Source organism: Ammospiza nelsoni, chromosome 19, assembly GCF_027579445.1.
Source record: "Ammospiza nelsoni isolate bAmmNel1 chromosome 19, bAmmNel1.pri, whole genome shotgun sequence".
NCBI classification, from domain to species: domain Eukaryota; kingdom Metazoa; phylum Chordata; class Aves; order Passeriformes; family Passerellidae; genus Ammospiza; species Ammospiza nelsoni.
The window spans coordinates 11,491,693-11,504,965 of NC_080651.1; the positions used below are offsets into that span (position 1 = coordinate 11,491,693).

The 13,273-nt window shown below is 61.2% G+C and overlaps 1 protein-coding gene across 1 annotated transcript; it reads left to right on the forward strand.

The window, feature by feature from the left end:
- The first annotated feature begins 1,001 nt into the window (after positions 1–1,001).
- On the forward strand, positions 1,002–11,912 carry CEP131 (centrosomal protein 131). The gene is made up of 25 exons (XM_059485811.1): positions 1,002–1,211; positions 1,842–1,927; positions 2,703–2,817; positions 2,925–3,043; positions 3,146–3,259; positions 3,355–3,507; positions 3,683–3,800; positions 4,628–4,744; positions 5,374–5,542; positions 5,641–5,741; positions 5,855–6,037; positions 6,359–6,550; positions 6,648–6,785; positions 7,062–7,187; positions 7,266–7,382; positions 8,693–8,795; positions 9,017–9,218; positions 9,449–9,556; positions 9,668–9,785; positions 9,905–9,979; positions 10,063–10,205; positions 10,489–10,666; positions 10,755–10,897; positions 11,542–11,602; positions 11,699–11,912. The coding sequence occupies exons 1-25, from the start codon at positions 1,041–1,043 to the stop codon at positions 11,765–11,767; spliced, it is 3,219 nt and encodes a 1,072-aa protein (XP_059341794.1). The 5' UTR covers positions 1,002–1,040; the 3' UTR covers positions 11,768–11,912.
- Positions 11,913–13,273: the final 1,361 nt, after the last annotated feature.

Here is a 13,273-nt window from a genome sequence, read left to right on the forward strand (position 1 = left end):
CGGGGATTGGGATCTGGGGGGGCCTGGAGGGATCTGGGTCATGAGGGCCTGGGGATATGGGCTGGGGTTGTGGGCAGCTTGGGGCTGGGTGTGCTGAGCGTCCTGGGGGGGAGTCTGGGGGCCATGGAGGGTTTGGGGTTGGGAGCCCTGCGGCTCTTGGTGGGGGTCTGGGGCTTGGGGGGCTGGGGACCCGGGCATGGGGGTCCTGGGGCGTCCTGGGGGCATCCAGGAACTGGGAGATTGGGCTTGGAGCTGTGGCTGGGGTGCTGCATCCTGGGAGTGGGGAATTTGGGGGGTCTGGGTTTTGGAAGCTTAGAGGGAAAGTGTGGGACCTGGGTGATCCTGAGGGGCTCAGGGATTTCGGAGCTTCAGGGCTTGCCTCTGGGTCTTAAGGGGGCTGGGGGGCTGTGGAGTCTGAGCTTTGGGGGTTTGGGGGGGCTGGGGGCTCAGGGGGCTGTGCTGGCCTGGGCTCCTGAGCCCGTTTTCCTGCCTGAGCCCAGCGGTTTCCATGAGAGCCGTTTGTTTCCCCAGGCTGTGGAGCCCGAGGCACTGCCAAGGCTGTGGTGGAGCCTGAGAGGAGAGGCCAGGGCTGCCAGGGGAGAGGTTTAGGGACAGTGTGGGCAATAAATGTAAAGAGATAAAGGAGTCTGGTCTTTTCCTGGATCAGCTCTCTGGAAGAGCTGGGCCCCCTCCCAGCTCAGGGCAGCACATTCCCACCTTTTCCCCTCTGCATCCTCCCAGCCCGGGATGGGGAGCAGGGCTTTTCCCTCCCTTCAGTCCTTGGCTGGAATCCTGGCCCATCAATGTGACAGCAGCCGCAGGGCTGGCTGAAAGCAGTGAGGAGCTCTCCTGGAGCCTCTCCAGGGCTGTGCTGTGGCTTATTTGCCATGTGGCAATTTGGAGGTTTTGTCCTGCTGGGGGGCAGTTCCAGCCCTTAGTGCCGGTGTTTGCTGCAGCTCCTGTTCCAGGCTGGCTGCTCCATGCCTTCCCCTCTCTCTGCGCCGTGCTGTGCTTCCAGGGCTCCTTCCTGCTGCTCCAGCATGAAGAGCACCCGGAGCTGCTGCTCTGTCCCGAGCTCTGACGTGGCAGAGCTGATCCTGACGGGGCTCCCGGCGCCGGTGTCGCGGCGCCCCGGCAGCGCCTCTGCTGCCAAGCTGGTGGCACGCTCTGTGTCCGTGGCTGCTGATGGCAAAGCCAAGAGGAACGCCACGGTGAGCCCCTGTCCTGCCCCTCCTGATGGCTCCAGGCACAGCCACGTCCCTCTCACCGTGGTTCCCCCGGCCCCAGCCTGGCTTTGTTCTGGTCCTGCCTTTGGCAATCACTGCTCGTGGCTCCCTGCTGGGTGCAGAAGAGCAAGTTTCAGGATTCCCTCTTTTCCCTTCCTCGCTCTTCACCTCCCTGTGCCCATTTCCATCTGCAAACTCCCGATTTCCTGGTGTCTCCTGCCGGGGTGCCGGGCCCAGCCTGCCCCTGTTCCTGCCACATTGGGTGCTCCTGAGAGGGGGTTTCACAGAGGGAGCGAGCCCCGGGTGCTTGCTGGGCTCTGTCAGGACCCAGCAGGATCCAGCCTGGGCTCCTGCTGAGTAATCCCTTGGCAGCATTCCCACACCCGTGTTCCCAGGAGCTTGTGCTGAGGAACGTGTTCCTGCTGGCTCAGCAGTGCCCGAGCAAGGTGGCATTGCCCACTGCCTCAAGGGGAGCCTGGCAGCCCTGGGGGGCTGGGAGCTCCGTGTCCCCCTGGCTGCGAGGGTGGGGAGCCTGCCTGAGCTGATCCTGAACGTGGCTGCTGGGTTTGTCCCTGCTGGGTTTGTCCCTGCTGGATTTGTCCCTGCTCTCCACAGGAGGATGCAGGATCCCGGGCCATGAACAACCTGCGCAGGTCCAACAGCACCACCCAGGTGAACCAGCGGGTGAACAGCTCCCACAGGTACAGCCCCGTGTGTCCCTCTGTCCTCTGGGTGGCACTGGGGGACACCCCAGTCCTGTGTCCAACCTCCCTGGTCCTGGGGAGGGAACAGGAGCCTTTCCAGAATACCCTGAGCTCTGTCATGCGCTTCAGGAGTTAAAGCCTGGCCCTGGAAAACCAAAGTCTGGTGTTTTGGTTATTTTTTTGAAGAGGAGGTTCCTTGTTTAGGGTTCCATAGGATCACGGAATGGCCTGACCCTAAAGTCCCATGCAGGATCACCTTCCCCAAGACCAGGTTGCTCCGAGCTCCATCCGGTCTGGCCTGGGACACTTCTCTGTCAGAGTAGTGCCCAGATTCTGTGGGCAACCTGTGCCAAGGCCTCTCCACCATCACAGGGAAGAATTTCTGTTTGGGGAAATGGAGTGTATTTCTGTGGCTGTGACAAAAACCATTCCATTTGATTCCAACAGCCCTCATGGAGCTTCCAGGCCATAACTGGGCTGTGTGAGGAGACAAAAGTTCTCTCTTCCCAGTGCCCTCTGAGTTGGAATTTTCCATTCTCCTGTTTGTCTGTGCCCATCCCCATCACCACACACCACCCTGGAACCCAAAGCTCTGTGTAAAAACAAATCATTGATGGATTTTGTGGCCATGTAATGATTCTCCAGCCTCTTTCTCCCCTGTCACACTGGGATTTCCAAGTGCACTACATAGCCAGAGTGTGTCCTGTGGCTGTGAGTTATCCCACAGTTATCTCTGTTCTCTCCTCTCTGCCTTCCCTGGGTCTGGATGAAGCTCTGAGCAGACAGGAGACTTCCTGGCCTTCTTTGAGGGTGACCCAATAGGAAGGAAGAAATTGGCAGCTCTGAGCAAAACCTCCCCAGAAAAGAAAACCACCTGGAATATCTTGGTGAGGACGGCAGGCTCTGGGAGCGGGTGGGCCAGGCTGGCTCTGTGCTCCTGGTGGTGTTTGAGGAGGTGGGTTTGGTGTCCTTATCCCTGCTGACCCCATGGCAGGATGACCAGCCCCGAGTGTTCCCGGGCCCCTCTGGCTCCCACGGCCTCGAGCCACCCACGGGCATGAGGAGGAAGGAAGCCACAGTGCTCCTGGCTGCCAACTTCACTGCCAACAACAGGTAGGGCAGAGGGCCCTGAGGGGGAGAGTGGGTGCCACTGCATGGAGAAAACACCTGGAGGGGGAAGCTGCTGTTCCTGACACTCCTGTCTCCCCACACAAGGAGCAACAAGGGCGCGATGGGCAACTGCGTCACCACCATGGTGCACAACAACTACTCCACTGCTGAGAAGGGCCCTGCTCCCAAGAGCTCCAACCAGGCTCCCAGTTCCCTCAAGTGAGTGTGGGGGGTGTCCTGGCTCTGCAGCTGGGCTGGCCCTGGGGCCGTGTGTGGCACAGGACGGGGCTGAGTGGCTTCATCTCCTGTCCCAGCAATGTTGTCAAAGCAGCCTCGAACGAGGACGGGGAAGGCAGCAGCAGCCTTGTGAAATCTCAGAAGAATTTCTCCAGCAACAACATCATGACCCACAACAACAACAGCAGCGTTCCCCGGAGGAGGGAGGTGACCGAGGAGGAGGCTGAGAGGTGAGGGAAGGAGCAGGAGGACGGTGCCAGGAGCTGTGAGGAGCTCCAGGGGAGCCTGTTCTTCTCCTGTGGCATTTCACTCTGGGGAAAGGCCGCTCTTAGCGCACCTGCAGGTGCCAGTGCTGTGCTCTGCTGGCCCTGGGGCTGTGCTGAGCCTCCCTGGCTGTCCCCACAGGTTCATCCAGCGGGTGAACATGGCTGCTGTCACCATCCAGCGCTGGTACCGGCGCCACTCGCAGCGGCACAGGACGGCGGCTGCGGCTCTGGGGCGCCTGATGGCTGCCAAGAGAGAGGTTGGTCCTGTCCCCTGCTCTGTGGCCCAGACCACCCAACAGCCATGGCCCGCTGGCCACTGACTTGGGGTCCCTTTCATCCCCAGACCTGGGCTCTGAGAGTCGCGGGGGCTCTGGCTTTGCATCCAACCAGCCCTGCCGTGGTCCAGAGAGCTGGGGAGGGTCCTGTTCCCTCAGAGCTGTGTCCAGGGATTAGCCTGGCTGGATTCCAGCAGGAGCTGAGGCTCAGCACCACACAGCTCCAGCTCCCCCAGCCCTGTGACTGGGAGCAGTCAGATCCTGGCCGCAGCAGCACCAGTCTCCCTGAATTGGCACTGTCTGGGCCTCACTGCTGGCCAGAGAAGGGATGCCCCATCTCTGCTCATCTTAATGAATCCCTAAGGAGCTGCCTGTTAGAGTGACGAGGTTTCACAGCTATTTGTGTTTCCTTGTGTTCAATTATTTATCCCAGTAATGAAAAGCTCTGTTGCTCTTGCGTGTGAGTCTATTTTTAAGCCTTGTCTCCTCGGTGGTGGCAGACCCAGATGATAATATAATAATAATAATAATAATAATAATAATAATAATAATAATAATAATAATAATAATAATAATAATAATAATAATTGCATTGAGGATCTGAAGAAAATGAGCTGCTCCAAAGTGGAGCTGTGCTGAGGAAGGAGAGGATGGAAAAACCACCAAGCCCAGGGTTCCAGGCGCACTGCTGAGGAGAGGATGGAAAGCCTGGATATTGTGGGGTGACCCAGGTGTGGGTGCCCCTCACACTTCTCAGTGGTGGGTGCTGGAGAACTCTCAGTAACATTTTCGACCCTCCTCTCTGTCAGGAAAGGCAGCAGCAGATGGAGGAGGGGAATATCCTGGATTTGCAGGAGAGGAAGGAGGAGGAGCGCAGGAAGATCCGAGAGGAGAAGGCACGGCTGGCCCGGCACGCTGCCATCCAGGTAGGGCCAGGCCAGCCCTGTGTGACACCATTTGCTGGCATCATCCAGCAAGGCAGAGAGGCCTCTCTGCATCTCCAGAGCCTTGGCATGGGGCAGGAGCAGAGCCAGCCTGGGGAATGGAGATGGAGGTGCCACAGAGCAGTTTCCTGCTGTGCTCCTGCCAAGCCTTGGCAGCTCACTCTGAGCCTGGGAAGACAGTGCTGGTTTTTGTGTGGTTCTCAGGAAAATGGTGACCATGTTGAGACAGGGACACTCCAGGCTCCGTGGAATGGCCGAGGATGTGTGTGCCCTGGGAGTGGGACCCTCCTCAGGAGCAGGTTCCCTATGGGAGGGCTGAGTACCACTCCATGTCCCTTGGCAGGAAGCAACACGTCATTGTCACCCCGCTCTTGCAGCTGGTGGTGCAGATGGGGCTGGCACAGGCTGCAGGAGTTGGCAGTAAAGCTGGGGATGTTTTAAACCCCAAATTTTCTTTGCCCTAATTGGAAATGTGTTCCATCAGGGGAGGGGGTTGGGGGAGACACATCAGTGAGCAGCTGGAGAATACAAAAACACTGCCACAGCCTTGCAAACACAGGCTTGTGCCTTCCCAAGGCTTCAGGACATCCATGGCTCCTCTGTCCCCGCAGGAGCTGCAGCAGAAAAGGGCCCAGAAGGCCTCGGAGACGAAGCGCTCGGCAGAGGAGCAGGTGCTGGTGAAGGAGAGCAGGAGGGTGCCCAAGAAGAAGCCTGGTGCCAAACCTGCCTCAGCCAAGAATGCCAGCCCAGCCAGCAGCCTCACCAAAGCCAACAACGCCGGTGAGTCCCTGGGGAGTGTCCCCAAAGCTTTGGGAATGAGGGGTTTGCTCTGAGGAGCTGCCTGGGGCCAGTTCCTGAGTGCAGCCTGGTTCCTGCAGAGGCCAATTCCCCCTCAGCAGCCTCGGAGCTGGAAGGAAGCAGCCTGGGAGCTCTTGGCTCTGTGCCCTTGCAGGACCCTGGGGCAGAGGACAAACTGCAGGTGGGTCTGGCTGTGCTTTTGGGGACCCTGGCAGCAGCTGCTGTGCCAGGGCACCATCAGGCCTTTGCTGGCTTCTGGGGAGAGCCAGAAAACTCTCTCATCTTCTCCCTTAGGATGTGAGCTCCAGGGAGACAGGTAACGAGGACCTGGAGACAGCAGTGGCTGTTGGCAGCAGGGCTCCATCCAAGGTCACTCTCAACGAGCTGCTGGACACGCTCAGGCTGCTGGAGGAGGAGCCAGAGCTGCTGCCCCCACCCAAGCTCCTCAAGAAGGACAGATATGCCTGGATGGACAGGGTGAGCTGGGGCACGAGGCTGCTGTGCCCATCCTTGGGCAGTGACGGCTGACTGGGGAGAAACAGCCGGGCCCTGCCGGGAGGAGCTTGGAGTGGGTGGTGGAGGAATTTGGAGGAGGAGATGGAGGTGGTAGAGGAATTGTTTGGTGCACTGAGGGCTTGGATGTTTGCAAGGAACAGCAAGCCATGCAAAGGCTGGTGGTGGAGCAGGGTTTAGCCCAGAGGATCAGGCTGGTTACTGGGCTGCAGTGATGGAGACAAGCCAGGACCTCTTCTCCCAAACCTTCCCCTGGGTGCTCATCCACCACACCATTCCCAGCAGGAGCCCAGCTCCAACTCCCTGACTGCTGATAACTTGGAGAAGTTTGGGAAGCTGAACCACCCTCCAGGGGTCCCTGAGGACGGGGCTCTGCTCTCAGAGGCCAAGCTCCAAAGCATCATCAGTTTCCTGGATGAGATGGAGAAGTCGGAGCAGGAGAGGCCCAGGTCAGCTGCCTCAGCCACGCAGCGGGAGGTGAGTCTGTCTGTGGTGTGGGAATCATCCCCCATCTCCCTGTCCTCATCCCAGGTGGTTCCACCACCTTCTTGTCATGTTCCTTCTGCTGTGGCAGAGCTTCCTGTTGGACGAGGAGCTGGCTCACGTGGAGCAGGTGTCAGCGGTTGCCACGGAGGTGACAAGCTCCATGATGAGGCTGAAGCTGGAGGTGGAGGAGAAGAAGAGAGCCATCAGCCTGCTGCAGACTGCTCTGGTGTGTCAGCCTCACTCATGGTTCTTGGGCTATGAAGCACAGGATCAGGACTGTCCCTTGATTTTACAGAATCATGGAATTCTTTGTGTTGGAGGGGACCATAAAGATCACCTGGCTGGGACCTGGGCTGAGCTCCCTTCTCTGTCATGGGGGGCTGGGTGTTCTTGCTGACAGGGGTGGGAGATGTGAGCCCCAGGGCTTTGCTTTAGCTCTGTCCCTCATTTTCCTGGCCTGTTGGTGATTTCCATGTGGTGTCTGACCTGTGTGACCCCACAGACCCAGCAGAGAGAACTGACCGACCGCCACGTCAAACAGACCGAGAAGGAGCTCAGCCAGCAGCTCAGGCTGCAGAGGGAGCAGTATGAGGCAGCCATCCAGAGGCACCTGGCCTTCATTGACCAGGTAACCCTCATCCCAGCTCCTGAAGGCAGAGCCTGAGGTGGCTGCACCTGCCTGATGCTGCCTCCTTGCCCTGCCCAGCTCCTTGATGACAAGAAGGTGCTGAGTGAGAAGTGTGAGGCCGTGGTGGCAGAGCTCAAACAAGTGGACCAAAAGTATGGCCAGAAGATCAACCAGATGCAGGAGCAGCACGAGCTGGTGAGGGGACAGGGAGGATGGGGGGACATTTGTGTGCTGATTTTGCTCAAATGGGACCACTGCCCAGAGCAGGACAATCTCTGCCACCTCAGTGGGACCTGGACACTCCAAGGAGCTCTTCCCTGTGCACAGAAGGTCCCTGTCACCACAGAGCTTTGTCCTGGCTCCCCACAAGGCTCCTGTCCTTTGCTGCCCAAGGCCAGGAGCATGGCACTGACCAAGGGGCAGTGTGAGCTCCCTGGCTCTGCTTGGAGAGACCCTTCCCACACACCTGGCACAGGTTGCTCCATCCCTGGAAGTGTCCAAGGCCAGGCTGGACAGGACTTGGAGCAGCCTGGGATAGTGGAGGGTGTCCCTGCCCATGGCAGGCGTTGGAACTGGATGAGCTGTAAGGTCCCTTCCAACCCAAACCATTCTGTGATTCCACAATCCCACTGAAGGCAGAGCTGTCCCAGGCTGGGGATGCCCAGGGTGCAGTGCTGGCACAAACCCAATGCCATGGAGGAATTTTGCTTCTCCTGCAGATGGAGACAGCTCAGCTCGCCCTGTGCCAGGCCTGGCAGGAGGGCAGCACCACTGGGCTCATCCCTGCTCTGCCATCCTAGTCCCTCCTTGTCCTTGACCTTGGAGCTGAGCTCATGCCTGAACAGACCGTGGGGGTCCCTTGGTCTCTGGAGCAGACTCCAGTCACACAGGCTTCTCTTGGCCAGTCCTTGGCTTGTCCCTGTCCCTGTCCCTTGTGCTGTCTCCTCTCACCCCCATGGACTCCTGCCCAGCTCTGCCCTGCCCGTGGCTCCCACAGACACGGCTCTGTGGATTTGCCTCTCTGCCACCATTCCCCTTCTCTCTCTCTCTCTCCATCCCCTCCTTTCTTTCTCCCCAGGTCTGGCGCACTTTGGGCCCCTTTTGTGAGGTAAATCTGGTCTTTGCTCTCTTTTGTGCCTTGCCCTCTGCTCTCGTGCCCTGGCCTGCTCTGGCCCTGCTCCAGCCCCTGCCAGGGGGTTTTCCATGGCAGGGAGAGGGAAGGCTGGAGAGGAAAGCACCAGCACACAGGGACAGATGGGCTGCCCTGCATGCAGGGACCCTGGGCAGCCCCCAGTTCCCCTTCCCTCTCTGTTGGTGCTCTCAGGTCTTGGCAGTGAGCATTTCCCGAGGGGATGGAGGAGAAGGTACTGAGTGTGTGGCCACTTCTCTGAGCTGGAAGAGCACACCTGGCCAGGGCTGTGCCGCTCCACAGCTTCCCAACAGCCCAGCTCCCAGGGCTTTTCTCTCCCAGCTTCGCTGAGCTTTTCCCATTTGCCTCCAAACAGGAGATTAAGAAGCTGAAGGAACTCATGAGCGCAACCGAGAAAGTCCGGCGGGAGAAGTGGATTGAGGAGAAAACCAAAAAGATCAAAGAAATCACCGTGAAAGGTACGGGCAGGTTCCCTCAGCAGCAGCTGGAGCCAGGGCAGTGCCAGGGTGGTGCAGGAGAGGTTGGGGAGAGCTCCTTGCTGTGGGCAGTGTTTGCTCCCTGGTTTTGGTGGAGCAGATGCCCCCTCTGTGCTCATGCCCTGTTCCTGGCAGCCCCTTGAGCCGGCTGAGGGTACCTGTGGGATCCAGCCTGAGCCATGCCCATCCTTCCCCTGTGCCAGGGCTGGAGCCAGAGATCCAGAAGCTGCTGGCCAAGCACCGTGAGGACATCCGGCAGCTGAAGCTGCTGCACGAGGCCGAGCTGCTGCAGTCGGACGAGCGGGCGGCGCTGCACTACGGGCGGCAGGCGCAGGAGCTGCGGGGGCTGCTCGAGAGGGAGAAGGAGGAGCAGAGCCAGCGGGAGCGCGAGCGGGCCCGCCAGAGGTGGGTCACCCTGGGTTCAGCACTGCTTTGGGGCTCACAGATCTGGGGTGCTGTCCAGCACCAGGCTGCTGCTGGGATTATTGTTATATCCCATTATTTGCAGCTCCATGGGGAGCAGCCCTTTTTATCTCCAGCAGCCTCAAGTGGGAGATGCTGCTGAGCTGGGAGCATCCTCTGGCATCATGGAGAGTGCTCGAAGGCACATCCTGCAGTGTGTGTGTGTCCCACAGGTGTGAGCAGCAGCTGGAGCAGGAGGAGCAGGCGCTGGAGCTGCAGCGGCGCCGCCTCTATGCCGAGGTGGCCGAGGAGAAGGAGCGGCTGAGCCAGCAAGCAGCCAGGTGGGCAGCCTGGGGGTCTGGGGGCAGCCCTGAACTGTGGGGCCGGGCTCCCTGGGCAGGATTTCCATGGGAGAAGGGCTGGTGTGGATGCTGGGAGCTGTGTCTGTGCAGGCAGCGGGCAGAGGCAGAGGAGCTGCGGCGGCAGCTGGAGGCCAACAGCTCAGCCCTGACCCGGGCACTGCGGGACGAGTACGCCAAGGAGAAGGAGGAGCAGGAGAGGCGGCACCAGGTCTGGTTCCCCTCACCTCCAGCCCCTTGGGTGCTGGCACCACCAAGCCTTGGACCCAATAGGAGCAGTCCCAACAGCTACTCCCAGGGCTGAGCTGTTGTTTTTCCTTCTCCTCACAGGCAGAGCTGAAGGTGCTGAAGGAGCAGCTGGAGCTGGAGAAGCAAGCCTGGGAGGCCAACTACGTGAAGAAGGAGGTAATGGCAAGAGCTGTCCTCCAAAGGTGCCACCCATGGGCCCTAAGAGGAATTTGAGGCCACGTTTGCTGTCTCCATTGCAGGAAGCCTGGCTGCTGTCCCGGGAGCGGGAGCTGCGGGAGGAGATGAGGAAGGAGAGGGACAAAGAGATCGAGCTGGTGATCCAGCGCCTGGAGGCCGACACATCCTTGGCCAAGGAGGAGTGCGAGAGGGCAGCGGAGAGCAGGTGAGGGGGACAGGGACGAGGGAGCTCCCAGGTCCTCCAGAGGCTGGGCCCTTCTCCCTGTCCCCTGGGCATCTCTCCAGTGAGCTCTGGAGCAGTGTTACTGCAGGAGGGAGCAGCTCACAGGGACAGAGTTTACCTCTCACCTGAGGAAACAGCCCTGGATCTCTTGTGGGACAGCTCTGCCCTGGCTGCTGTGGCCTGATCCCTCCTGCAGCAGGGATGGGGCTGGGACGAACCAGGCAGCAGCAGGATGAGCCAAGCTGCCCGTCCTTCCTGCCCACAGGATCAAAAGGATCCGGGACAAGTACGAGGTGGAGCTGCAGGAGCTGGAGCACTCGGAGAGGAAGCTGCAGGAGCGCTGCAACGAGCTCAAGGGGCGGCTGGCCGAGCTGGAGGGGGAGAGCACGCGGCTGCAGGGGCTGCTGAAGCACAAGGAGCAGGAGCTGGAGGAGATGCGCAAGGTGAGCCAGGAGCACAGCCAGGGCCCTGCCTGGGTGAGTGGGAGCAGCTGTCCCAGGGCACAGGGGCCTGACTGAGGGGATCTGGCAGGAATTTGCGGGCAGACTGGTGGGTATGGAGGAGGAGAACGCGCGGCTGAAGGCAGAGATGGCGGAGCTGAGGGCCCGGCAGCACCTGGAGCTGGACAGGCTGCTGAGGGAGAAGGACCAGGAGCTAGAGGAGGTGCACAGGAGGTGAGGAGCCCAGGTGGGGTTCAGGAGCTCAGTGCTGCATCCTTGGGAACACTTCCCGAGCTTCCAGGCCTGTCCAGGCAAACCAGGCAGAAAGCCAATTGTCTGAACTGGCTGCTGTTCAGCCACCCTGAATTCTGTCCCTTGTCACTGCTGGCCTGCTCTGTGCCATCGTGTCCCCAGGGCTGCTCCTGTGCCTGCATGGAGGACATGAGTGCCAGGAGAGGCCAGTGGAGCGCAGCTCTGTGTGCGTTCCTCCCTGGCAGGAGCCCTGGCCAGCATCACTGTCACCTCCTGGGGGCTCTCTGTGGCTCACACATGATACCTGTGACTGCAGCCATGTGATCTTCTCCAGAGGGGCAGAGCCCAGGGTCAGGGCACAGCCCCAGGGGCTGAGGGCAGCTGGGACATCCCCAAAATGCTGTGGTAGTTAAACCTTAGGAAGCTAATGTGCCTTTCTTCCTGTAGACAAGTTAGTCCACACTACACGGTGGAATAAAGGTGCTGCCAGTGTGTGATGGCACGTGGAGCCCAGCTGCGGCTGGGGGAGAGGGGCTGAGCTCCCAGGGCTGCAGTCCCCCCTGGGGCAGGCCCAGCCCCGTGTTTGGCACTCACGGGGGGATGCTCAGCCCCCGTGTCCATGTCAGGGTGAAGGCAGCAGTGCTGAGGAAGGAGGAGAGCATGAGCAGCCTGCGGAAGCAGTACGAGGTGAGTGAGGGCTCCTGGCCCTGGCCTGGCTGTGGCTGGGCGGGCACGGCGAGCTCCCTGTGCCCTGTGCTGTGCCCTGTGCTGTGCCCTGTGCAGGCGGCCGTGCAGAGAGCCAGCCTGCTGGAATCGCTGCTGCAGCGGCAGCGGGAGCTGGCAGCCGAGTGACAGTGACATCCTGCGGGCAGGGAGCGGGGCTGGGCCGGGCTCGGGCCCTCCCCTCCCTCCTCCCCTCCCTCCTCCCCTCGTCTCCACAGCCTGCTCCCAGTGCCCTGGCCGTGCTGGGACACTCGGTGGCCTTTGGATTGTTGGGAGTTTTGTTGTGATAATAAATCTCTGCTGGTTTCTACAGCTGTTTCCATACTTGTGCACATCAGTGCCAGGGTACGAGTGGCTCTTCCACGAGGTCTGTGTTCCACTCCCACCTTCCCAACCCCATTCCTGCATCCCTCCCTTTGCTCTGGGGGTGCCCAGCACCCCAATCTATGCCTTGGGTCCTAAACTGGACTGTCCAGTAGGATGCAGGGCAGGATGTGATCCCACAGCCTCTGCCACCTGCAGATTCCTCCACGCCCCCTGACAGGGCCGGGAAATGCCTGGGCTGGGCCGGTGGCATCTGTTTCCTCTCGGCCGGGCTTTGCAGCCGCTCTGGGCCCTCCCCCGGGCCGGCAGATGTTTTCTCAGCATTCCCTGGTGTTTCCCACCCGTCCTGCAGCTCCGTATGCCGGGGCAGGGACACAGAGGGTGCCCGGGTCCTGCCCAGCAGAGCCGTGGCCGTGCCGGTCCCTGTTCCCCTCTGGCCGCTGTGCCGGGCCGGACAGCTCATCCCAGTGTGCCGGGAAGGGCCGGGCACGGCGCTTGTTCCGCCCTTGTTCCATTTCCAAGGAGTTTCCTGAGCGCCGCTTCCGAGCCCGGCCCTGCCCAGCCCGAGCCGGCGGCTCCGGGAATCGGCGGTGGGAGAAGGGGGCTCAGCCCACCCACAGCCCGGCCAGGGGTGCTGTGCCTGTGCCCAGCCCTGTGGCACCGGTGTGGCACCCCGGGCATCGCCGCTGTGGGGTGAGCACCGACCCACGGTGCCCGGGGTGTGCCCGGCCCCGCTCCCGCCGCTCCCGGGGCTCCCGGCACCGTCCCGGCCCCTCCCCGCCATCGCCCGGGCTAATTTCTAGGCCAGTGCCCGGTTCAGGCATGAATAAATCAGCGCCGTTGCATAACGGGGATGCGGATTTTCCCCGGCTGGCTGCCCGTGCCTCCGCCCGCGCCCCCCGCCCGCAGCCCGGGGTCCCGCGGGACCGGCACCAGCGTGTCCCCGTCCCTGTCCCCGTCCCTGTCCCCGTCCCTGTCCCCGTCCCTGTCCCTGCCGAGCCGCTCGGCCACGCTGCGGGCTCTGCCACAGCTCCCCGGTGAAGGAGGAGCCCCCCGTGCCCCGGGATCAGCGGGGAGCGGATCGCGGTGGCCCGGAGGGAGCTCAGGAGCAGCACCGGGGGCTTTTGGCAGCCGAGCGGGAATCGCGGCTCAATCTGGTGTCTGCCCGGCGGGGGATTAGCTGCGGCCCCAGACAAATCAGCCGGGGAGCCGGAGCGAGTGGCAGGATCCGAGCAGGGTAATCTCCCCTCGGCAAGGATCTGTAATCTCCCCGGCTAATTGGGGCGGCGGCAGCGGCGCTGCCCGGGCCGG

Excerpts from the sequence above, each read along its gene's own strand:
- CEP131 (XM_059485811.1), top strand. The coding sequence starts at position 1,041 with ATGAAGAGCACCCGGAGCTGCTGCTCTGTCCCGAGCTCTGACGTGGCA. Across the intron at positions 5,543-5,640 it reads CACCAAAGCCAACAACGCCG|AGGCCAATTCCCCCTCAGCA; the intron begins GTGAGTCCCTGG and ends TGGTTCCTGCAG. Across the intron at positions 9,980-10,062 it reads CCAACTACGTGAAGAAGGAG|GAAGCCTGGCTGCTGTCCCG; the intron begins GTAATGGCAAGA and ends TCTCCATTGCAG.